This window comes from Mobula hypostoma, chromosome 22 (genome assembly GCF_963921235.1).
Source record: "Mobula hypostoma chromosome 22, sMobHyp1.1, whole genome shotgun sequence".
Classification (NCBI taxonomy): domain Eukaryota; kingdom Metazoa; phylum Chordata; class Chondrichthyes; order Myliobatiformes; family Myliobatidae; genus Mobula; species Mobula hypostoma.
In genome coordinates, this window is record NC_086118.1 from 3153330 (window position 1) to 3180312 (window position 26983).

The 26983-nt window shown below is 42.7% G+C and overlaps 1 protein-coding gene across 3 annotated transcripts in view; it reads left to right on the forward strand.

Moving 5' to 3' along the window:
• Positions 1-26983, forward strand: part of recql5 (RecQ helicase-like 5) — a 112533-nt gene that overhangs the window by 78552 nt on the left and 6998 nt on the right. For 2 of the 3 annotated variants that reach the window (XM_063030909.1, XM_063030908.1), the window contains exons 12-18: positions 3989-4065; positions 4439-4532; positions 14028-14171; positions 17631-18175; positions 25817-25913; positions 25994-26224; positions 26414-26483. In XM_063030909.1, coding sequence (XP_062886979.1) covers positions 3989-4065; positions 4439-4532; positions 14028-14171; positions 17631-18175; positions 25817-25913; positions 25994-26224; positions 26414-26483 — 1258 coding nt within the window. The remainder of the gene's footprint in view (positions 1-3988; positions 4066-4438; positions 4533-14027; positions 14172-17630; positions 18176-25816; positions 25914-25993; positions 26225-26413; positions 26484-26983) is intronic. The other variant, XM_063030910.1, reaches the window with a different exon arrangement.

Below are 26983 nucleotides of genomic sequence, written 5' to 3' on the forward strand. Positions count from 1 at the left end.
GCAGGTATCCTCACAGCTGTAGTTTTATTCTCTCTTTCAAAGCATGCATAAAAGGCGTGAACTCATCTTGAAGTGAAGCAGGACTGTCATTCATGACGTTAGCTTTTGCTTTGCGGGAAGTAATGGCCTGTAAACCCTGCTAGAGTTGACATTCATCCGATTCTGCCTCTAACCTCAATCAGAATTGTTCTTTTGCTCTTGATATGACTCTCTGTAGGTCATACCTGGCGTTCTTGTGTAGTCCTGGATCACTAGACTCAAATGCTATGGATATAAAATTAGCAGACTACTAATCTCATCACTCCCCACTAACATCTTAACTACATTCTACAGAGGTGTGGTTGAGAGTGTGCTGACCTTTTGCATCACAACCTGGTACTCCAGCTGCAGTGCTGTCGACAAAAAAGCCTTGCAGAGGGTGGTTAGGGGAGCAGAGAAGGTTATTGGGGTCTCCCTACCTTCTGTCCAAGACCTCTTTCAGAGTCGATGCCTCCAGAAAACACGGTACATCATTAAAGACCCCTCACACCCTCTCCATGAACTGGTTGTTCTTCTGCCATCAGGCAAACGTTACAGGAGCATCAAAACTAAAACCACAAGACTACTAAACAGCTTCCTCCCACAGGCAGTCAGACTGCTAAATAGCTGCTCTACCTGACTCTGCTTTGGACACTTTTAACTTGCACTGGACACTTATAACTTGATTTTAACTGACATGTGGCTGTTGTGTTTTACTATTTATTGTTATGTTTATTATTTAGTGTTGCGTTTGTTATGTTATGATTGCACTGCTGCTGGGAAACACTGTCTCATTCTGCCCTGCAGAGCTGATGTACGGTTAGAATGACAATAAAGTTTTTTGAATCTTGAATCTCTTTCTTCATCCATGGCTTTTGATCCTGGTATGTATGATATTTGTGAGCATGTGGCCAAGTGGTTAAGGCATTGGACTAGCTACCTGAAGGTCGTGAGTTCGAGCCCCAGCCGAGGGAACATGTTGTGTCCTTGAGCAAGGTACTTAATCACACATTGCTCTGCGACGACACTGGTGCCAAGCTGTATGGGTCCTAATGCCCTTCCCTTGGACAACATTGGTGTTGTGGAGAGGGGAGACTTGCAGCATGGGCAACTGCTGGTCTTCCTTGCCCATACAACCTTGTCCAGGCCCGCGCCCTGGAGAGTGAAGACTTTCCAGGCGCAGATCCATGGTCTCGCAAGACTAACGGATGCCTCCAATGTATGGTACGGTCTCGTAGGCACACACACATCCACGTAGGTTTTAATGGAGTCAGTGACAACTGTGGCATATTCATTAAGACTCAAAGATGAATCCCTGAAAGCAGTCTTGTAAATGCTCCTCTGACTCCCTTGTCCATATCTTCTTGGCCCTCTCTACCGGTACTGCAGTCTTCAGTCTCTGCCTATACTCGGGGAGTAGGAGTACAATCGGGTGATCAGATTTTCCAAAGTGTGGGCACTGGGTGGTATGGTAAACGTTATTTAACAGTGATCCATTCTGTTGGCTTCTCTGATTCCATAAGTGATATGCTGGTGATTATTACTTTGGGATTTTTTCAAGCTGGCCTGTTTAAAATCCGCTAAAATGATGGGAAAGACATGAAAGTGCGCTGTTTCACACTTGTTAATTACGTTGCTCAGTTCTAGAGCCTGTTTGACACTTGCCTGAGGCAGATAAAATGGAGAACACTTGATCGCTAGATGTTCCAGGTCGCAATCGGAGGACTGGGACAAAACTGCCACATTTGTGCACCACAAGGAGTTCATCAAAGAATACTCCACCTCTTCTGCCTTTGAATGACTCAGCAGTTCTATCTTGGCAGTGAATCGTAAAGCCAGTGAGCTGTATCGCTGCATCGGGGATGGCAGAGGATAGCCAAATCTCCGTGAAACTAAAAATCACGGCAGTCTGTGTCCCTATGGTACAGCAGTCTTGCTCTGAGGTCTTCTATTTAATTTTCCATGGACTATATGTTTGCCAGCAGAATAGACAGTAGTGGAAGTTGGAACCATTTTCTCCTAAGTTAACTTTTAATCCAGTGCGGCATTCTCTCTTCTGCTATCTTAAAGGGGAACCGCACTTGTCAGTGAAGACTGCCATCCAAGGTTCATCGACTTTAAGCAGTGATAGATTTTTTAACTACCTTAAATTGATGTTAATTAATGCACTGTCCATGGCTGTAGCTGTGGATTTCGGCTGTAGCTGTGGATTTCAGCTGTAGCAGCCTGCAATGGGATTATTTGAAGATTTCCATAGGAGTTGTTCGCACGACCCATCGTCTTAATGGCACCACCAGGAACTGTCTTTAACCATAAATGTAACTATAGCTGTTTATAATATATTAATTATCTGGAGGAAGGAAGTCAAATTTGCTGGTGATACAAAAATTGTTAGAAAGACAAATGAGGAAAGTGTGAACAGACCAATATTGGTGTTAAGTGAATGTCCAAATGGCTGGCATATAGTGTTATCTAGGAAGCTGAAGTTCATTTTGAAATGAAGAATGAAGCATTTGTTCAGTGGAAAGTATTGTTTCAATGGAGACAAATTGCTGAAAGCAGCCGTACAAAGGAATTTGGGGAATGAATTAGAAAGCTAGCACGCCAGTGATAGGAAGGCTAATGGTAAGGTGGCCCTGATTTCATGGGTGTTGTAGTATAAAAGTGGGGAAGTCTAAATTCAACTGTACAAGGTACCCATGAAACCTCATCTAGAGAACTTAAATAATTTTGGATCCCCTGCTTAAGGAAAGATCGTGGATGTGGTGCAGAAGGTCTATTCAGATTAATTTGGGACACGAGGGAAAGTTAAACTGATGGGACTCTTATTCTTCTGAGCTCTAATAATAAGTGACCCTATTAAAGCAAAAAAGATTCTTGGTGAGCTACACAGAGTAAATGCTGAGAGACTGTAACTTCTTGTGTGAGAGTCCAGATCTAGAGAGCAGGTTTCAGAATAAAGAATATCCATTTAACACTGAGAGCTGTAGGTGTTTTGAGCTGCTTGACAGAGACAGATATAGCGAAGAATTTGGCCAGATTTGGAAACAGCTTCTTTCCAACTGTGAGAAGACTGCTGAATGGATCCTGACCTGGATCTGGGCCGAACCCTCCAAATATCTGGACCTGCATCTTGGTTTTTTTTGCACTACCTTACTTTCCATTTTTCTATTTTCTATTTATGATTTGTAATTTAAATTTTTAATATTTACTATCGATTTGTAATCCAGGGAGCGGGAAGCGCGGAATCAAATATCGCTACGGTGATTGTATGTTCTAGTATCAATTGTTTGGCGACAATAAACTATAAAGAATCCTTGGGTGTATCTAAAGCCAAGGTATATTTCTAATCAGAAAGGGAATCAAGGATTACGGAGGGAGAATCAGTAATGTGGTTTGAGGAATGTCAGGTCAGCCATGAATGAATTGAATTGTAGAGTCTGATGAGAGTCTGAATGGTCTGTTGCTGCTTATCCCTAGTTGGAGCCTGTGTAAGCCCAGAGAGATCTCGGTGTTCACCCTAAACTGAAAAAGTTGGGATTATTTCCTTTGGATTATAGATTGATACGATATTTGTTGGAAGTGTGTGAGAATATGGATTGTTTTAAGAGGAGAAGGAGAACTATCCCACTGGTAGGTAGTTTCTGGACAAAGAAGTAATAGAAATGAAGGGAAGACATTTTATGCAATGAATATTTATGGTCTGGAATTCACTACCTGTGGAAATGGTGGAGACAGATCTAATTAGTGTTTTTAAAGGGAATATATTCTATAGTAGGGTAAGTACTTGAAAGGAAGAATTTCCAAGGCTATGGAATATAAAGTTGGATGATATGATTTTTTCACCTGGTGCTAGACCACATGAATATCTTTTGTGCTGCAGTTATTATATGACATTGATACTGCTGAATGCCAAGTTTTTACACTAAATGTTTTGGCTTTCTTCTATGCATTGGTCACTGGGTATCAGGCACGAGAACATTGTCTCCACATGTTGGAGGAGGCACTGACCGAGAATAAAAAGCAGGAAGTCACTAAAGCAGAATGGTAGGTAACCAATTAGAAATCTTGTACCCATGTTGATATTTTCCACTTAAAACAAATATAAATGAGTGTTTAAGGAGTTGGGGAGAGTTTCAGTAAGTGTGCTGTTAAGTATTTACATAAGATTATACGAGCCTTAAGTTTGTACCATAACCTGTCTTCCTTTCTCAAAATAATTAAATCCCATATCCATGAGACCTTTGCTGTGTCATTTTGCCTTCCTGTTTCTTCCCACCCTCTCTTCCTCTCTCCCCTCTCCTTCCTCCCCTTCCCCCTTCATACTCGCACCCTCTCTCCTCTCTTGTATTAGTATTAACACAAATATATATCAAAATGTTAAATGTCTGCTGATGCCACTGTCTCCTCTCAATATCAGGGCTGACCCCCACTCATGCGCCATTCAGGTAGAACATGAAGCTTTCAAAACCAGTAAAATGGCTAATTTATATAAAGCAGTTGTACTCCGAAAGGTAAGGAAACTAAATGATGCCTTTTTAATGCATTTTCATACATTGTGACCTTCCAAGTATATTTATTATCATTGTTGATTCATTGCAGTTAATGTGTACAATTCACTCAGCACTTCTGCCATGGATACATCCAACCACTCCGAAACTAGGATATCCAGGTTTGGATGTTCCGGGTGCTGGTGTTTGTTTTACCAAATGTGACTTGAGTTACAGTGCTCCTTTTCCCTTTATCTAGTTTATTATGGAACAGCTCAGTTTCAAACCAAGAGCCCTGTTCTCCTTATCAGCCTCTTTCCCTGGCATGAGAGTTTTGTTCTCCACTTGTCAGTTTGTCTTGGTAGAAGTTTGGTTTTTGTTTATTTGAAGAGCAAATGCTGTCATTCTCAATGTGCAGAAACAATTACAGTCTCTTGCTTAAGTTCTTGCTCTACTGCCATCTTAAAAAGTGCAACACCCCTGCTAATAAGAAGAAGTTTGCACAGGCTAGGCAGTCATACAATCGAGCAGAGAGACAGGCCAGAAGAAACTGCCTGAGTCAGTGGTGGAGGCAGATACACTAATGAAGTTTAAGAGACTACTAGACAGATATGTGGAGGAATTTAAGGTGGGGGGTTATATGGGAGGCAGGGTTTGAGGATCGGCACAACATTGTTCTATAAACCATGACATCAAACTCAAAAATGACTTAACCAGTGGTAACCTTAGCAGCAAGAAGTGGTGGAATGTTGTGAACTCCCTCTGTGGAAGAACAGGCCACTCTGACATCCCTGTCATTGAGCACAATGGGTCTGTACATACAACAGCAAAGGATAAGGCCAATGTTTTCTGTTGGGCTTTTGCAGATAAATGTCGGCTCACAAATGCTAATGACCAGCCACCAGATGTCAAGCAGCTTACTACCACCTCGCTGAACAAAATCATCTTCAAACCTGAAGACATCAGGAAAATTATGCAACAGCTTTAGCCTGATAAAGCATCTGGCCCTGACCAGATTCCAACTAGGGTCTTAAAGGAATGCAGTGTAGAACTTGCAAGTCCTCTCTGCCGCCTCTTCCAGCTATGCTTCTTGAGTGGTGTATTCCCAGAACAATGGAAAATAGCATCAGTAACACCAGTACACAAGCGAGATTCCAGAGCTGATCCTACAAATTAATGCCCCATATCCTTACTCAGTGTCATCAGCAAGGTAATGGAAGCAGCAGTCCACAAACAAGTTCAGAACTACCTACTCCGTAACAACTTAATTTCAAGTAGGCGGTATGGATTTAGACCTGATCACAGTACAGCCGATCTCCTCACCACCTTACCTCAAACGTGGAACACCTTCTTAGACAAAGGTGGAGAAGTGTGTGTCATAGCCCTGGATATCAAAGGAGCTTTTGACAAGGTCTGGCATAATGGACTCTGTGTTAAGCTGAGACCCAAATGAATATCTGGAAAGCTGCTTAGATGGCTGCAGAGCTACCTTCATGGACGGACCATCAAAGTTGTTATCTCTGGTCAGGCTTCTGATTCTTCAACCATCAATGCATGGGTTCAATACTTGGGCCACTTCTGTTTTCCATCTTTATTGACGACTTGGTTGATGCATGCATCAACGAGCTATACCTGTACACTGACTCCACACAGAGAAGGAGAGAGTAATACAGTGGCAGCAGGCCTGAATAGGGATCTTGACAGGATGAAAGTCTGGGCAGGTGACTGGAATGTCACCCTTGAGCCTACTAAGTGCAAGGCGATGGTGATGTCTTGGAAGAGGAATCCATCTAACCCCGACCTTTATTTTGGGAACTGCAAGCTGGATTTAAAGAAGGAGCTAGTAATCCTTGGTGTTAATATTGACAGCAAGTTGGTGTGGGATAAACACCTTTCCACTATTTCAAACAAGGCTGGACAAAGACTTGGAGCTCTGCGGAAAGTAGCATCCAAACTAGACAAAGAGGGCAGAGCCACGGTTTACAAAGCCCAGGTACGAAGTATCATGGAGCATGCCTGCTTATCATGGATGAGTGCCTCACAGAGTGTCCTCAACCAGCTTGATTCCATTCAAAGAAAGGCTCTCAGGATTATAGGTGTAGATGAAGCCACAGCTCGTGAGAAGCTAGCCATCAGTAGCTTACACCACAGACGACAGGTTGCTGCAGCTACTGTGCTATATAAAATGTACACCAGCCACAGCCCTGCAGACCTTCGCACCATGCTGCCTTCATCTTATGAGAGACGGCGCACCACACGCTCAAGTTTATCTATGCCTGTTCATGCTGTTTCTATGCCTGATGCGAGAACCTACACACTGGATAGAAGCTTCCTTCACTGTGCATTCAGAATTTGGAACAGCCTCCCAGATGCTGTGGTTGGAAACATCTGCGATGAAGGGGTCCAAGCCTTCAAGAGTCGAGTGCACAAACACCTATCATTTCTGGGAGGGAAGTCACATGCTTCTTCATATGCTGGCATGAAGGGGACCAGGATGGCAATGCTTGGTTGTTGGTAGTTAGGGTTAATACCTGACTCTCAAGAGCACTTGTGAGTTATGTTCCAGCTGGACTTAGTCCTTAAACTGCTGGAGAACAGTGCGGAAAGAACAGGTGCTGTTTTCTCCCAGTAGGGATTAGTTTTTAGTTCCAAGTGTTCCCGCCATGCTTTGTCACCCTGCAACCTTATCCTTCAATCTCTTTGAATTATGGAGGACAGCATGTGTACAAATGTCTCTCTCCAGCAGACTTCATCGTGGTCATCATGACTCCAGTATTTCTACTTTTTTTTTAATGTTTCTTAATTGTACATAAGATTGTACAGAGATTAAGGGAGCTAGGGCTTTACTCTTTGGAGAGAAGGAGGATGAGAGGAGACATGATAGAGGTGTACAAGATAATAAGAGGGATAGATAGAGTGGACAGCCAGCGCCTCTTCCCCAGGGCAGCACTGCTCAATACAAGAGGACATGGCTTTAAGGTAAGGGGTGGGAAGTTCAAGGGGGATATTAGAGGAAGGTTTTTTGCTCAGAGAGTGGTTGGTGCGTGGAATGCACTGCCTGAGTCAGTGGTGGAGGCAGATACACTAGTGAAGTTTAAGAGACTACTAGACAGGTATATGGAGGAATTTAAGGTGGGGGCTTATATGGGAGGCAGGGTTTGAGGGTCGGCACAACATTGTGGGCTGAAGGGCCTGTACTGTGCTGTACTATTCTATGTTCTATGTTCTATTTTTTTTTGTGTTCTATCGCTGAGCAGCAGTGAACCGTCTGATTGGCCTATCAGAGTTCTCTTTGGGAACTAGTTGACTTGATCAGCATTTCTGATCTGGCTATTGTTCATGATTGCATTTAATAAAAAAAAAAGTTCCATTAACATTGACAAGCACCAATCTGTGTGGTTTTAATCAGCCTGAAATTAAAACCACACTGATTTCTGGAAGGCATGGCCAACATTCATCTCCAACTGCCTTCATTCTGTCGCTTAGTGCTTCTCCCACAGCTTTTCCATCAGTCACAACTTGGCAAGATTGGATTAGTATTAGAATCATGAGTACCAGGCATTACAACACTATAGAGCTATTTCACATATGTCATATGAGCAGATAACATTGTTCAGCAGTCATCTGTGCTAAGTTGCTTAACTGTGCAATATTGTAATTTATTTGCTAAACTTTAAAGATGAAGTTAGTCAATTTAAAATAACTTAATTGACAGTTTTAACATTTACATAATCATAAATTACAATTTAATTAAGGGGAAAAGCAGAGAATAGATTATAACTGGAAGCCTTCTGTAATTGGCCATGTAATACGAGCAGACATTTCACACGAGAAATATTGGGCTCCATTTTGTCCCCTATACTTCCATGTAGTTAAAGTTGATTCAGTATGAGAATTAATGGTGTCAGTATTTGGCTTGACATTTAGTTTCCAGCATTATAAATTTTCCATGGAGTTGGTGCATGAATGAAGTCACTGGAGAAAAGTATTGGTAGGTATGAAGTAGCCCTTTGAAATAGATATGAAGCAACCCCTCATCTGCTTTTAAATAATAATCTGCTCTTTGATTTTTCCTTCCAAGGAGGATGACCTCGCATTTACCAACATTGTGCTCTATCTGCCAGATCCCTGCCCACTCACCTGACCTATCTATAGCTCTCTGCAGACTCTCTGTATCTTCTGCACAATTTGCTTTTCCACTCAGTATCATCAGCAAACTTAGATACACTAAGCTCGGCCCCCTCTTCCAGATCATTAATGTATATCATGAACAGTTGTGGGCCCAGCACCAATCCCTGTGGCACACCGCTCACCACTGATTACCAACTAGAAAAACATCCACGTATCTCAATCCTCTATCCATGCTCATACATCACCCTCCAACTCTATGCATCTTTATTTTGTGCATAAGTGTTTTATGTGGCACCATATTGAACGCCTTCTGGAAATCCAGGTAAGTAACGTCTGTCTGTGCCCCTCTATCCACTGTGCTCATTATCTCCCCAAAGAGCTCCAGTATGTTTGTCAAACAGAGCCTGCCTTTGATGAATCCATGATGCGTCTGCCTAATGATCCATTTATTTCCAGATGCTTTGCTATTTCTTCTAATATGATAGCTTCAAGCATTTTCCCAACCAACTGGCCTGTAAGTTACCTGCCTTTTGCCTACGTCTATTTTTGAATAGTGGCGTGACAGTCGCCGCCTTCCAATCCGCCGGGACCTGCCCATAGTCCAGAGAATTTTGGTAACTCACCAAAGCCTCTACTATAACTTCTGACATTTCTTTCAGTACCCAGGGATGCATTTCCATCAGGACCAGGGTACTTATCTATCTTCAGGCCAACAAGTTTGCTCAGCACTACCTCTTTAGTGATGGCAATTGTATTGAGGTCCTCACCTCCCATCACATCCATAACATCTCTCTTTGGCATGTTAGATGCGTCCTCCACCGTGAAGACCGACACAAAATTGTCATTCAAAGCCTCGGCCATTTCCTCATTACCAAATATCAATTCCACCTTCTTGTCCTCCAAAGGGAACTACATTCACTTTGGCCATCCTTTTCCGCTTTATATAATTATCAAAACTTTTACTATTCATTTTTATATTTTATGCTAATTTCTTTTCATAATCTAGCTTCTCTTTTTTATTGCTCGCTTAGGGGTACTTCGTTGCTTTTTAAAGTTTTCTCGATCTTCCGGTTTCCCACTAATCTTGATGACTTTGTATGTACGAGCTTTTAGTTTGATGCCTACTTATATTTCCTTAGTTATCCAAGGCACCGTGAAAAATCTCCTTGAGAGTCTTCCACTGTTCCTCAACTGTCCCACCATATAGTCTGTGTTCCCAGTCAACACTAGCCAAAGCCTCCCTCATCCCATTGTAGTCTCCATTGTTTAGGCATAATACACTGGTTTTAGATCAAACTATTGCAGCCTCCATTTGTATGAGAAACTCAGTTATATTGTGATCATTCTTTCCAAGAGAATCTCCAACTACAAGATCACTAATTTTACCTTTCTCATTGCACAGGACCAGATCTAAGATGGCACGTTCCCTTGTAGGTTCAGTAACATAATGTTCAAGAAAGCCATCATGGATTCATTCTGTGAAGTCCTCCTCAAGACTGCCTCGACCAATTTGATTCACTAAATCAATGTGCAAGTTGAAGTCCTCCATGACTGCTGTTCCATTCTGACATGCCTCAGATATTTCTCTGTTGCCTGCGCCATTGTAATGCTATTATTCGGTGGCCATTAGACAACTCCCACCAGTGATTTTTTTCCCCCTTTACTATACCCAGTCTCTACCTAGATGGATTTAACATTCTGCTCCTTAGATCTTATATCGTCTCTCACTATCACCCTGATCTCATCTTTAATTAAGAGCGCTATCCTACCACCCTTACCTTCCTGCCCATCCTTCTGTATTACCTGATATCCTTGGATATTTAATTCTCAATCCTCTGCACCCTGCAACCACATCTCTGTAATGGCCACTAATCATACCTCTTTGTACTGATTTGAGCCACAAGTTCATTGGCCTTGTTTCGAATACTACAGGCATTCAGATAAAGTGCCCTTATACTCATTGTGCTTTTAAAACCCTGTAATCTTTTACTCTTTTGCATTTGACTTTTCTTCACTCCACTCTTACTTTTTTCCTTTTTATCTTTTGTTTTTTCTTTATCTTTATCCACACTTTACTTTTTTACTTTATCTATAACTTTTCCAATTTGTTGAACCCACCCTCTACTGCTTAATTTAAAGCCTTAGTTATGTGATTCACTAGGATCCAGGTCCCATCTCGATTCAGGTGGAGCCCATCCCATTGGTATAGCTCTCATCTTTCCCAATATTGGTGCCAATTTCCCATGAATTCAAACCCACTTCTCCCACACCAATCCTTGAGCCACACATTTAACTCTCTAATCTTCTTGACCCTGTACCAGTTTGCACATGGCTCAGGTAGTGATCCAGAGATTACCACCTTTTTGGTTCTACCTTTAATTTAGTCCCTAGCTGTTCAAATTCCCTCAGCAGAACCTCTTTCCTTGTTCTACCTATGTTGTTGGTACCCACATGGACCACGACAACTGGATCTTTCCCCTCCCACTGCAATTTCCTCTGCAGGTCGGATAAGATGTCCCAAACCCAGGCACCAGGCAGGGACGCTCTATCCTTGGGACAGAGAACTCTGTCTACTCCCCTGTCTGTGTTCGTCCATCGTCGACGTCGATGAGGATCTCGACACCATAATGATGGTGTCAAGACTAGCACATGATTTGGATTTAAGTGAGGGAGAGTTGCACAGCGTCAGCCTCACTCTCTCTTCCCAATTCCCATCTGGATCCAGTGGCAAGACAGAGTCTAGACGGCTGGAGATGGGACTAGGCGCAGTGGATGACCAGGACGTCTTCTGTGTCTTGTCCTGCTCTACACGTTCCACGACACTTGCAGAGACCGCCTTCTTGACCATTGGACCTTCCATTGGTCTCCGCTCAATCCGCTGGAGTCTGTCTTCGCATGCTGGGATAGACAACTCCCTATCTCACCGAGGGTTTGAGACCCGTCGGCTACCCTCACCTGGTTTAGCCGGCTTGTCGAAGCCGTTGCCCGGGGTGTGGCCGCTGTTGCATGGAAACAGCTACGGGGAGCCACAGGTGAGAGCTGAGTGTCAGGTGGGGACCAAAGGTGGACTAACCGCCTTGAAAAGGACGTGACATGTTCGCCCATCAGAGGTGCTACCCCTCCCTGACACCCCAACACCCCACCATGTGCTGTACTTTCCCCACTCACCACTACATTTCTTTCCCTCCTCTTGAATGGCTCCCTGAACTCCAGTACCATAGTTGGGTTGCTCGTCCTTCCCACAGACCTCACTGTCATCCTCACAGGGAGTAAAAATCTCAAGAGTTGTTGGACAGGCTCAGGGGCTGAGGCTCCTTCAGCACCTACTCTTGGATCCACTACCCACCTCACTCGTAGTCATACCCTCTTGTCCCTGACCACAGACTGAATTTCAGGCAGCTAATCTAATGGGTGTGACTACCTCCTGAAACAGAGAATCCAGGTAACTCTCCCCCTCCCTGATGTGTCACAGTGTTTGAAGCTCAGATTCCAGGTCATCAACTTTGAGCCTGAGTTCCTCCAGCAGCCAACACTTGCTGCGGACGTGATCACCAGGAATCACTATGGGGTCCGCCAGCTCCCACAACATGCAACTACAGCTCATCACCTGATCCTGCATCATCCCTACTTTATTTAATTAGCTGTTACTTCGTGACCTCTTTATTCAACCACTACAAAAGCCTTATTTGCTACTTACCTGTGCCTCCTCGCCAAACCTCCAGTTCCCACTCCTGCACTGGTTCCATCACACAGTGGCCGCTCTGCTTTGACCCTGCTTTACTTTTATTTCCTCCTGCTAATGAATCATGAATAGATTGGTCTGCCGCTAATGGACTGACACCCACGAAATCCCCTCCTTTTTTTTTTAAACTCTTCTCCCCGATGCCTGTGAAGCTCTCTCTCTCTCTTTGAATTGATTGGTCTGCTGCTAATCTAGAAGGAGTTAAAACAATGCAGATGGAGTTTAATGCTGATAAATGTGAGGTGCTACATGTTGGTAGGACTAATCAAAATAGGACATACATGGTAAATGGTAGGGCATTGAAGAATGCAGTAGAACAAAGGGATCTAGGAATAATAGTGCATAGTTCCCTGAGGGTGGAATCTCATGTGGATAGGGTGGTGAAGAAAGCTTTTGGTATGCTGGCCTTTATTAATCAGAGCATTGAGTATAGGAGTTGGGATGTAATGTTGAAATTGTATAAGGCATTAGTAAGGCCGGATTTGGAGTATTGTGTACAATTCTGGTCACCGAATTATAGGAAAGATGTCAATAAAATAGAGAGTGTACAGAGGAGATTTACTAGAATGTTGCCTGGCTTTCATCTCCTAAGTTACAGAGAAAGGTTGAACAAGTTAGGTCTTTATTCTTTGGAGTGTAGAAGGTTGAGGGGGGATTTGATAGAGGTATTTAAAATTATGAGGGGAATAGTTAGAGTTGACATGGATAGGCTTTTTCCATTGAGAGTGGGGGAGATTCAAACAAGAGGACATGAGTTGAGAGTTAAAGGGCAAAAGTTTAGGGGTAACATGAGGGGGAATTTCTTTACTCAGAGAGTGGTAGCTGTGTGGAACGAGCTTCCAGCAGAAGTGGTTGAGGCAGGTTCAATGTTGTCATTTAAAGTTAAATTGGATAGATATATGGACAGGAAAGGAATGGAGGGTTATGGGCTGAGTGCAGGTAGGTGGGACTAGGTGAGAGTAAGAATTCAGCATGGACTAGAAGGGCCGAGATGGCCTGTTTCTGTGCTGTAATGGTTATATGGTTATAATGCATAAAGGAACTGAATCTTCAAATGCACATAGCCTTGGTCAGGCCTCATCTCGAGTACCAACTTCAAGGAAAGGAGTATTGGTCTCAGTGGAAGTTGAGCATGTGTTCACCAGTCCTGACGCAGGGTTTGAACCCTGAAAACCAACTCTTTATCCTCCACAGATGCTCCTCAACCTGCTGAGTTCCTCCAGCAAATTGTCGTTGCTGTAAAATGATACCCCGTGTGTAAATTATGAAGAGGGATTGATAAATTTAGCTCGGATTCATATGAAGTCTGAGGTGATCAAATAGATGTTTATAAAAGGATTTTTAAAAAACTAGAGCTGCAAAATTCATTCAAATGTGCTAGGAATGTATTGTAAGGGATAGGGTCTTAAAATTAGAGATTTTCAAAGTGAAATTCAGAAATACTTTTCCCACAGAAAGGGTAACATACATTTAATATGCACATTTGGATTGACTTCCAAAGTCTCTCATCAAGGTTAGGTGACAGAATAATTGAATATGGCAAATGAGGTAAAGATCAACAGTGATTTGCTAGAATGGTGGGAAGGTTCAAGATGCTTAACAATCCATACTAATTCTTATTTAATTGTCTGCTGCTTTCTTACCAGGTTGCAGAAATTAACAAATTGACTAAAAATGGACTGCTGTATCCAAAACTGACAGAAATGGACAATGCATCAGCATCAACAGTCAGGACAGCAAATAGTGATAAAGACAATGAATCATTTATTTCTGCATCAGAGCTGTATTCTGTGAGTACGTTGTGGTGAAGAAGCGTCATGCCCTTCATCTCCTACCGTGAATCTCAGAATGGAATTGAAGATCTGATAAAGCTTTTATTTTTCCTTCTGAAAGTAAATGCACCACAATTTATCATTCTAATTTCGTTTCCTGCACAATTTCAAAACGGTAATCATTTCCTTTAGTTATCCCCTTCCCCGACCCTGAATGTTATCTCACTATTATTTCCTGATTTTGGGGTCACTTGATCGTGGCCTATAATTTTACAGATTTGTTAAAACATAGTGTGACATCTCTCATTTGTAAACCAGTTTAAAAAGGATAGATCAAGTCTTATTATTCCCAACTCTTGTCAGATCTTAAAGTGAAACATACAACGTTGGTGTTGTACACTACCTGGTTGCAGATAGCTGGGTGGATCTGGCTGCCATTTGATCAAGCAACTTGCATGAAAGAGAATCAGAATCAGGTTTAATGTCACTGGCATTACTCATGAAACTTTGTTTTGTGGCAACAGTACATTGCAATACATAATAAAAACTCTAAATTTAGTAGTGCAAAAAGAGAAGGAAACATAGTGTTCATGGGTTCATTGTCCATTCAGAAATCAGATGATGGAGGGGAAGAAGCTGTTCCTGAAACATTGGGTGCAACCTGGTTTATGAATGAGAGATGTCACACCATGTTTTAACAAATCTGTAATATCATAGGCCACGATCAGCTGACCCCAAAATCAGGAAATAATGAGACAACAGTCAGGGAAGGAGAAAGGGATAACTAAAGGAAATGCTTACTGTTTTGAAATTGTACAAGAAACCAAATTAGAATGAGAAGAGGGCATGTCCTGGGTAATGGGGTCCTTAATGATGGATACTGCCATTTGATGTATCACGTTTTGAAGGGGTCCTGGATACTGGGGAATCTAGTGCCCATGATGGGCCTGGCTTTCTGGAGCTTTTAGAATGCTCTCCATGGTACATCTGTAGAAACTTGCGAGTGTCTTTGGTGACGTACCAATTCTCCTCAAACTCCTAATGAACTATAGCTGCTCTCATTTCTTCTTCGTAATTGCATCAATGTGATAGATCTTCATAAATGTTGACACCCAGGAACTTGAAGCTGTTCACCCTTTCAATTTCTGATCCCTCGATAAGGACCGGTGTGTGTTCCCTCGACTTCCCCTTCCTGAAGTCCACAACTGGACTTACTGATGTTGAGTGCAAGGTTGTTGCTACAATACCACTCAACCAGCTGATCCATCATCTGTACTCCTTGTTATCAGAAATTATCTCAGCAATAGTTGTGTCGTCAACAAATTTATAGATGTCATTTGAGCTGTGCCTAGCCACATAATCACTCGTGTACAGAGAGTAGTGCAGTGGCTTAAGCATGCATCCTTGAGAGGTGCCGGTGTTGTCAGCGAGAAGTTCTTGTTTCTGATCTGCACAGACTGTGAACTCCCGGTAGTTGCAGAGAGAGGTGCAGATGCCCAGGTTTTGGAGCTTGTTGATTAGAACGGTGGGTATGACTGTGTTGAATACTGAACTTTAGTCAATAAGCAACAGCCTGATATAGATATTGCTATTGTCCAGGTGATCCAAGGCCAAGTGGAGAGCCAGTGAGATTCCATCACTGATCACGAGTGTGGTATAGTTATGGAAAACTACAAAAGGACAATAGATTCTAAACTGGGTTGAGGCCACTTTTACTAGATTGAAGTGTTTAGTAAAAACATACTAAAATTGACTTGAGAGTAAATCAGTCCAAGAGCAAAGGGGACTCAAAATGTTCCAGATTAATGTTTTCTCAGAGGTAAAAGACTGGGCAGCATATCTGGAGCCCGTTGTAAAGATGAGGTGAATTAGGGTAAGATAAGGCAAGAAAGTGAAGCTTATATGAGGCACCAAGAGCTTAATATAGAATAAAATCTTTTCTAGAAAATTTAGAGGTGTTATTAAAGAAGAAATTTAAGGTAGCAAATCATATGGAAAATTGCACACAAGTAAATTCAGAGATGATGTATATCTATAAGTAGATAAAAAGGAAGTTAATTAAGGGAAGTCAGTTTTAAGTTGCGGAGCAAGGAATGAACAGGAAGGAATAGCTTTGATCGGGTGATGCCAGGGCTACTGTAAGTTTTTGAAGAAATCATCTGGTTAACTGGTGTAGTTCAAGGAGGTAGAAACAAATAAAAGGACATGTGAATGCTATGCAATGCGGGTCAAAGTTATAAGCAATGTCCGGCAAATCAGACAGTGTAAGTGGAGGAAAAATAGCGAATTTATATTGTAGATGGATACCATTCATTGGAACTGGTCAGTTATCGCACTAAGTAAGTTATCTGAGTTTGTTGAATTCAATGTTAAACAACAATGCCTCAACATAAGATTGTGGAACAGAACCTCTCATCTTGTGTCCTGAGCACATTACAGCCTTCAGAACAGTACCATCTTCACCAACCATTTGCTTCTTGTTTTCCCATGCAGTCATGGGACTGAAACACCTACTTTTTCTCCCTCATTTCTTCCAGTTATTTTAGTGATTGCACTCACAATTCAGTGTTAATAAAATGGCCTCCTGTGGTTTAGAGAAACCAAAAGTAGATTAGGTTATCCTGAGCCCCCTCCTACTTTCACACTGACATACCTGATTGAGGCTTCTCGTGGTATTCCCAGTGAGAACTGCAGAGAATGTTTGAGGAATACCTCCTACCTCATCTTCAGCCTGGTCCAGTTGCCATCTTTAGGACTCAACACTGAATTCAACAATTTCAGTAAACTAATTTATCTCTGTGTTAGAATGCTGTTGACCTCCAAAACACTCCAGGTCTACTGATCACAAAATAGACGTCCAGTGTATCATGACCATTATTGACAGCCCCCACCAAAATCACCCCACTATACCTTGTTAGTGACCCCAAGCAACTACCTGGTGTGGTTTGACCACAAATTATTGACAGCTGTATGTGGGTGCTACTTCTTGTATGATGACTCAATGATCTCAAGCCTCTGACCATGTACCATGAATGCTGGAGACCCGAACCCATCTGTGGAGTAATGTCAATTATGTCAAACTTATGAAGTAATGCCAAAAGAAAGTGTGTCTGACTGTAAGCCAATGTTTGCCATATCTTGACATTGACAGCAAACTCTAGTCTTTAATCTAAGTCACTGCCCTATGAAGTTTCTGTGACTTAAGCCTTTATCCTGTGTAAACTTTAACCTAACTCACAGCCCTCTGTATACTCACAATGACCTTAGCGACAGCTCTCTGTATGCTTTGTGACCTCCCCATCGTATAGTTCCAATGACCTGAGCCACTGCCTTCTGAAGTTTCAGTGACAGGAGTAGCTGCCCTCTGCATGGTATTTCTGACCTATCACTGGCTGTTGCTTGTCAATGGTCTGACCTTCTCTATTGTTTCATTGTTCTTGTAATTGTAGTTTAAAAAAGAATGTTTGTATTTTGCAGTTTAAGCCAAAGCGTGTTGGAGTAGCAGTTAAATGTTCATCCAGCCCATTCCAGACAGCAGGAGATCTGCTGAAGAATTCTGTGCCAGTGGAGAGTGAGCATAGGAATTATGCTAAGTTGGAGGATCCAAACCACCATTCAAAAAGAGCAGAGAGAAAAACAGCGCAGGATTGCACAAATCCTTCTGTAGACAGCAATGTGAGGACATATCAAACTGCACCTGCTCGTGCCAGTCCCATCAAGAAGAAATCCGCTAAAAAACAATTGCTTGCAGAAAGCGCCAAGAAGGGGTCACAGAATATTACTAAATTTTTTCAGAAAAACAAATCTGAAGGAACAACAAAGAATTCACCGAAGAGTCTCAATGATGATCCCAGCTCTCTGGTCAATGATGGCCAAGAACAGTATAGCAGGAAAGGATTGTCTTCCATTCTAACCTCTTCTGAAGAACTGGAATCATACCCAGATCCAGAGACTTGGACCCAAAATATCAAAGCAATAGGAAAACATACACAATTTTTTCATCATGTGGAGGAAAAGACCAGGTAGATAATTTATTCTCGGTGGGTTTGTTTCACATGCTGTGCCTTTCAAATGGATCTGTATAACCGAGATACTCAATTGGCAAGCCATTCAGAAAAGCTAACACTAAAGTTGAACATTCACAAGATATGTTTGCAGTACAGTGCAGAGATACTCCAGTGATCTGTACACTTCTTTCTTTGTCACACCCTGAGTCTAATCTCAGAAACTTGCTCTCCAAGCTGGGATTTTAATGTATCTGAAAGTGGCAGTTCATATTGATTATCCAATCAAGAATGATATTTCATTCAGTACATAATGTAATTAATCTTTTTTCTAGAGTATTTTTATCTTTTTCAGTGTTCTCTGGAGAATCACAACAACTTAGAGCCAGAATTATTGACATTTCTCTATAAAAGTGGCAAAGCTATTTCTCTAAAAACAGAGTAATGCTGAACTTTTTGATTGAACGATTCTCCACTTACACTTTACTACAAGGCTTCCTGATAGTTCTCTGTATGGATTCCAGCAAGGAGGGCAAAATTCCTGTTTTCCTCTCTCCATGGTTATTTTCCTATTCTTATGTACATCATTTTTGAAAATTGTTATACCATAGATAACTTGGCTTCAGTGTTGCTCTTAAGTTTGGTCTTTTCCTTTGGTCTCCAGAGACCAGGGGTTCCTAACCTTTTTTATGCCAGGGACCTATACCATTAAGCAAGGGATCCGTGGACCCCAGATTGGGAGGCCCTGCTAGGGATGGTTCCCAGAACTTTATGTACTTGTAAAACAACTTGACTTTGCATTGTGGACCCTCATGGTCTCAAATGCAATTCAGTGTACTTTCTGTGGTGTGCCCAGGCGTGCCATTCTAATCTTTCAAAGCTGGATTGAGAGAATTGTATTAGTCATAGTCATAATCATACTTTATTGATCCCGGGGGAAATTGGTTTTCATTACAGTTGCACCATAAATAATAAATAGTAATAGAACCATAAATAGTTAAATAGTAATATGTGAATTATGCCAGTAAATTATGAAATAAGTCCAGGACCAGCCTATTGGCTCTGCGTGTCTGACCCTCCAAGGGAGGAGTTGTAAAGTTTGATGGCCACAGGCAGGAATGACTTCCTATGATGCTCTGTGTCGCATCTTGGTGGAATGAGTCTCTGGCTGAATGTACTCCTGTGCCCAGTACATTATGTAGTGGATGGGAGACATTGACCAAGATGGCATGCAACTTGGACAGCATCCTCTTTTCAGACACCACCGTCAGAGAGTCCAGTTCCATCCCCACAGCATCACTGACCTTACTAATGAGTTTGTTGATCCTGTTGGTGTCTGCTACCCTCAGCTTGCTGCCCCAGCAAACAACAGCAAACATGATCGCAGTGGCCACCACAGACTCGTAGAACATCCTCAGCATCATCCGGCAGATGTTAAAGGACCTCAGTCTCCTCAGGAAATAGAGACGGTTCTGACCCTTCTTGTAGACAGCCTCAGTGTTCTTTGACCAGTCCAGTTTATTGTCAATTCGTATCCCCAGGTATTTGTAATCCTCCACCATGTCCACACTAACCCCCTGGATGGAAACAGGGGTCACCAGTACTTTAGCTCTCCTCAGGTCTACCACCAGCTCCTTAGTCTTTTTCACATTAAGCTGCAGATAATTCTGCTCACACCATGTGACAAAGTTTCCTCCCGTAGCCCTGTACTCAACCTCATCTCCCTTGCTGATGCGTCCAACTATGGCAGAGTCATCCGAAATCTTCTGAAGATGACAAGACTCTGTGCAGTAGTTGAAGTCCGAGGTGTAAATGGTGGAGAGAAAGGGAGACAAGACAGTCCCCTGTGGAGCCCCAGTGCTGCTGATCACTCTGTCGAACACACAGTGTTGCAAGCACACGTACTGTGGTCTGCCAGTCAGGTAATCAAGAATCCATGATACCAGGGAAGCATCCACCTGCATCGCTGTCCGCTTCTCCCCCAGCAGAGCAGGATGGATGGTGTTGAACACACTGGAGAAGTCAAAAAACATGACCCTCACAGTGCTCGCTGGCTTGTCCAGGTGGGTGTAGACACGGTTCAGCAGGTAGATGATGGCATCCTCAACTCCTAGTCGGGGCTGGTAGGCGAACTGGAGAGGATCTAAGTGTGGCCTGACCGTAGGCCAGAGCAGCTCCAGAACAAGTCTCTCCAGGGTCTTCATGATGTGGGAGGTCAATGCCACCAGTCTGTAGTCATTGAGGCCGCTGGGGCGCGGCATCTTCGGCATAGGGACGAGGCAGGACGTCTTCCACAGCACAGGAACCCTCCGGAGCCTCAGGCTCAGGTTGAATACATGGCGAAGTACTTCACATAGCTGAGGGGCACAGGCTTTGAGCACCCTGGTACTGACAGGGTATTGATAGGCAAGACAAGATACAAACTTTTAAAGTGCTTTATAGCAAAGTGATTTACTCTGTACAGTTTGTAATAGGAAATAATGCATACTCTGATTCCCTGCACCAGTCATTCGTCTTGCTTGAATTAATGAAAATAATTGCAAACTTAACTGATCCAGGGCAAAAGTTGCTCTTGCAGTTTTCTGTTTAAAGTGTGAATGTGTACTTTTTTTTATTACTTGTTTTCGCAAACCGTGTCTGAGCCAAATACTTGTCGATGTGAGATGTTTATGAGATCTAGGTGTTGTTTATGATCCAGTCACTGGGCTAAGATTTCGACTACATTTCTTCTGGATGCTTCAACATAAGTTAGTACTCTTGGTGACCACTTTATTAGGTACACCTTTGCACCTGGTCATTAATGCAAATATCTAATCAGCCAATTTTGTGGCAGAAACTCAGTGCATAGAAGCATGCAGATATGGTTAAGAGGTTTAGTTGTTCAGACAATAAAAAAAGAATGGGGAAGGTGTCATTGGCCGTGGAATTATTGTTGGTGACAGACAGGGTGGTTTGAGAATCTAAGAAACTGCTGATTTCTGGGACTTGCATGCACATCAGTCTCTGGAGTTTACAGAGAATAGTGCAAACAAAAAAAAACATACAGTGAGCGGCAGTTCTGTGGGCAAAGAGACTTTGTTAATGAGAGACGCAAACACGGGGAATCTGCAGATGCTGGAATTTCAAGTAACACACACAAAAGTTGCTGGTGAATGCAGCAGGCCAGGGCCCCAGACAGTCCTTCCAGGTGAGGCGACACTTCACCTGTGAGTCGGCTGGGGTGATATACTGCGTCTGGTGCTCCCGATGTGGCCTTCTATAAATTGGCGAGTCCCGACGTAGACTGGGAGACCGTTTCGCTGAACACCTACGCTCTGTCTGCCAGAGAAAGCAGGATCTCCCAGTGGCCACACATTTTAATTCCACGTCCCATTCCCATTCTGATATTTCTATCCATGGCCTCCGCTACTGTAAAGATGAAGCCACACTCAGGTTGGAGGAACAACACCTTATATTCCATCTGGGTAGCCTCCAATCTGATGGCATGAACATTGACTTCTCAAACTTCTGCTAATGCCCCACCTCCCCCTCGTACCCCATCAGTTATTTATTTATATACACACATTCTTTCTCTCTCTCTCTTTTTTTCTCTCTGTCCCTCTCACTATACCCTTTGCCCATCCTCTGGACTTATTTTTCCCTTCCCCTTTTCTTTCTCCCTAGGCTTCCTGTCCCATGATCCTCTCGTATCCCTTTTGCCAATCAACTGTCCAGCTCTTGGCTCCATCCCTCCCCCTCCTGTCTTCTCTTATCACTTTGGATCTCCCCCTCCCCCTCTCTTACTAACTCTTCCTTCAGTTAGTCCTGACGAAGGGTCTCGGCCTGAAACATCGACTATACCTCTTCTTAGAGATGCTGCCTTGCCTGCTGCATTCACCGGCAACTTTTACATGTGTTATTAATGGGAGAGCTCAGAGGAGAAAGGAACCCAAGTATATAGAGCCCAGGAATAAAGACCAAATCCAGGCCAGTAGGAATAGCTCACTTAGATATCTCAGTATGTCCAGTTGGACAGAAGGCCCATTTCATTGTTATATAAAGAAAATCTTCTAACCTGAGGGTCATGAGTATTTGGAACTGCTTTCCTCAAATGAGTGTTGGAAGTAGTGTCTCTGAATATTTTCTATGGCAGAGATAATTATTTCCTTGATAAGTAAAGGATGAAAAATTATTGGATAAATGGGAATGGGGAGCTGAAGTTGCAATCACATCAGCCATGATCTTGTTGAATGGCAGAGCAGGATCTCAAGACCCAATGGTCCATTCCTGCACCTGTTTCATATGTTTATATGTAATCTCTAACAAACAAGCCTAATGACCAGTTAGAAATACATGGATTGAACAAGCATGCATGGATTTATTAAATGCAAGTTATGTTTGACTTTTATTTTACAAGAAGTGAGCAAATTAATAAAGAAATAATATAATGGATATTGTATCTGTGTATCTTTTGGTGCTATTCAATAAGATCTCTGGCGTGTTACAAGGCATCAGCTGTACAGTATAACAGAAAACTCAATTTAATATCTAGTAAGAGATCTTGTACTAAAATCTGGTTCCTCTTAAAGGATTTGAGAAGGATTTAAGATATTAAGTAGGTAACAGATATATTGTAATATGGAAAAATAAGTAATATGTTTTTAAATGCAAACAACAGGAATTCTGCAGATGCTGGAAATTCAAGCAACATACATCAAAGTTGCTGGTGAACGCAGCAGGCCAAGCAGCATCTATAGGAAGAGGCGCAGTCGACGTTTCAGGCCGAGACCCTTCGTCAGGACTAACTGAAGGAAGAGTGAGTAAGGGATTTGAAAGCTGGAGGGGGAGGGGGAGATGCAAAATGATAGGAGAAGACAGGAGGGGGAGGGATAGAGCCGAGAGCTGGACAGGTGATAGGCAAAAAGGGATACGAGAGGATCATGGGACAGGAGGCCTAGGGAGAAAGACAGGGGGGGGTGACCCAGAGGATGGGCAAGAGGTATATTCAGAGGGACAGAGGGAGAAAAAGGAGAGTGAGAGAAAGAATGTGTGCATAAAAATGAGTAACAGCTGGGGTACGAGGGGGAGGTGGGGCCTAGCGGAAGTTAGAGAAGTCAATGTTCATGCCATCAGGTTGGAGGCTACCCAGACGGAATATAAGGTGTTGTTCCTCCAACCTGAGTGTGGCTTCATCTTTACAGTAGAGGAGGCCGTGGATAGACATGTCAGAATGGGAATGGGCCTATCCACGGCCTCCTCTACTGTAAAGATGAAGCCACACTCAGGTTGGAGGAACAACACCTTATATTCCGTCTGGGTAGCCTCCAACCTGATGGCATGAACATTGACTTCTCTAACTTCCGCTAGGCCCCACCTCCCCCTCGTACCCCATCTGTTACTCATTTTTATGCACACATTCTTTCTCTCACTCTCCTTTTTCTCCCTCTGTCCCTCTGAATATACCTGTTGCCCATCCTCTGGGTCACCCCCCCCCCCTGTCTTTCTCCCTAGGCCTCCTGTCCCATGATCCTCTCGTATCCCCTTTGCCTATCACCTGTCCAGCTCTTGGCTCCATCCCTCCCCCTCCTGTCTTCTCCTATCATTTTGCATCTCCCCCTCCCCCTCCAGCTTTCAAATCCCTTACTCACTCTTCCTTCAGTTAGTCCTGACGAAGGGTCTCGGCCTGAAACGTCGACTGCGCCTCTTCCTATAGATGCTGCTTGGCCTGCTGCGTTCACCAGCAACTTTGATGTATGTTGTTAATATGTTTTTAAATATTTTTATATGTTTTTGCAATGTGTCACCTGCAAATTATTGCCTTTGATATGGTGGCCTTTAATCACTTCCTTATGTATGCTGAAGGTACTTGTAATGTTATTAGGTGGAGAGGTCTAGAGTTTTACGTCAGAGATGATGAAGACTGTCTGTTTGTCCAAATAAGGATAGAGAACCTAAAGGTTAGAACAGAGGTAATGGTTTCCCTTGTGTCTGTTGTTGTCCTGATTTATGGATTTGAGGGTTCCTGTTTCAGAAGCCTTAGCTGCTTTATTGAACCTTATAAATCATAAACACTGCAATCACATTGCACCAATTGTAATTTAAGATAGTTGTGAGAATTCCATTACAATCTTGATTTTGTGCATTATAGGCACCTGGAAGGTTTGGGGAGTCAGGATACACAGCTAACTGGCCTCTGCGGTAGCCATAACATAGAAGTACAGCAAGGCTCCAGGACCCTGGATGCTGTCTGAGGAATTTGCAAGATCATGCTGTGATGATGTGTGTTTCCTTCCATGTCCCAAGGACATGCTGATGGGCTGACTGACCACAGTGTAGGATAACGGGGGAGGGGAGAGAAATCAGGACTTGTTGGGTTATATGTGAACGAGAATAAGTTGCAGGAAAATAGAAAGAGCAGGGAATGGGATTGATTTTCCTGGGAGCCACATACACCTGGTGAGTTAAATGGTTTCCCTCTGCATTGATGGGAGCATTTGGAGAAGTATAGTCTGGTTCATGCCTCACAAGCCTCACTGAATTCTTTAAGAATGGGACAAAGCACATTGATGAAGGTAGACCAATGGATGTGGTGTATGTGGATTTTAATTTGCAGTTGATAAGTATCCCCCATGGTAGGTTCATTCAGAAAATCAGGGGGCATAGGATTCAGAGAAACTTGGCTGTGTGGATTCAGAATTGGCTTGCCCATAGAAGGAAGAGGGTGGAAGTAGATGGAGTGTTGGAGGTAAGTGACCAATGGTATTGTGCAGGATCTGTTCTGAGACTCTTGCCTTTTGTGACACAATGATTGGTGGAGTTGTAGATCATGTAGAAGGTTATCATAGGTTATAATGGAACCTTGCCAGGATGCACACCTGGGCTGAGAAGTGGCAGTTGGAGTTCAACCTGGAAAGGGTGAAATGATTCATTTTGTAAGGTTGAATTTAAAGCAGAATACAGGGTTCTTAGCAGTAGGGTGGAACAGAGGGATTTTTGGGCTCCACGGCCATAGATCCCTCAAAGTTGCCATGCAAGTTGGGAGGGTGGTTAAGAAGGTGTGTGGTGTATTGGCCTCCATTAGTTGGAGGATTGAGTTCAAGAGCCACGAGGTAAACTGGTTAGACCACACTTAGAATATTGTGTTCACTTCTGGTCACCTCATTATAGGAAGGATATGGGTGCTTTAATGAGGGTTCAGAAGAGACTTACCAGGATGCTACCTGGATTAGAGAGCATGTCTTACGACGATAAGTTAATTGAGCTAGGACTGTTTTCTTGGGGGCTAAGGAAGATGAGAGGTGACTTGACAGAGGTGTAAAAGATGATATGAGACATGGATCGAGTGGATAACCATGAGATTTTCTCCCAGGGAGGAAGTGTCTAATTCAAGGGACATAATTTTAAGGTGATTGGAGGAATGTATGGGGTGGGGTGGAGTCAGATGTGTGTTTTTTTACACAGAGAGGTGGTGCATGGTGCCGGGGTAGTGGTAGAGGCAGATACTGTACATTAGGGGCATCTTAGATGGGCAGGTGGATGAGATAAAATGGAGGATGATATAGGAAGGCAGGGTTATACTGATCTTAGAATATGTTAAAAGGTTGGTACAACTTCATGAGCCAAAAGGTCTGTAGTGTTCTATGCTATAACTTTTCCTGTGTTTGGTATGTATTTTTCAAGTGATGGAATTAGAAATGTGGGAGAAGAACCTGACATGAGCAAACAAATATTGGAAGTTGCCCATAATGCTGGTGAGAAAAGATCAGCATCAAATGAGGTGAGCTGCCAATGTGTTTGTTACACTCAATATGACTTGTGATGATAAACCCTCAATTTACACTGGGATTTTTTTCCTAGGGATCTGGGTTACTCGATCCCAAACGACAACGAACCAGCACCAATTTCTCCACTTCATGTCCTGAGATTAAGGCCAATCAAATCAAGAAGAAAGTGACCTTGGGCTCCATGTTTCAGGGGAGCACAAAAGTGCTTCTTCCTGCTTCAAAAGCAGGACCACTGAAGCAGACAGCCGATGTTGTTGTCAAGTGCCTGACTCCTTATTACAAAGAAGGAAGATTTGCTTCTAAGGTAAAATGAGCTGCATTCAACCCAGGGCATCCAAGCCTAGTTCTTAATTTGTAACGAGCATATCTCTTGTGTCATTGCTCACATAGATTGTTTTTTGTTTACACTTTTAGTGAATTGTGTAAATGATTGATTTAACAGATTAAATCCCATATTAACCATTCAATAATATTTTGTGTTGTGTCATTACAGGATTTATTTAAAGCCTTTGCTCGCTATCTTTCTCATTTACTGGCGGATGAGAGTGCTTCAAAGAAAAACGGTAAGAGTAAACTCTGCTTTCAATCATGGCTTGTAAATGCCTATAAAATTGAATGCACAATTAATCCGAAGGACTAGTATGTCCTTGAATAGTAACCTCACCAGATATAACAGACATCAGCATATTCAAAATACTGTGGGAAATATAAGCTTCGAGTGAAATTGTGAAATCAAACTGGTATCAGAATGCCCATCAAAGAGTGATCAAGGCAGAGAAGCAGAGATAATCTCTGGAATAAGAATCAGTTAGATGCTGTGAAGGAGAAAACTTGTTTTTCTCGAGGAACTATCAGAAAGAAATCGATCACCTTCATCTGTTTCTATTTTGTGACTTACAGATGTGGCTTGCCAATATTTAACGTATTTTTGAAACCAATGCATTGTTCCTTTTATTTTTCACATTTATTTCCAAAAACAATAGCTCTTGTTAGTATGAATGTAGAAGCTTTGCCAAACATACATTCTTCACGTGTCAGCAAATCTAATTCCTAATCAAAGACG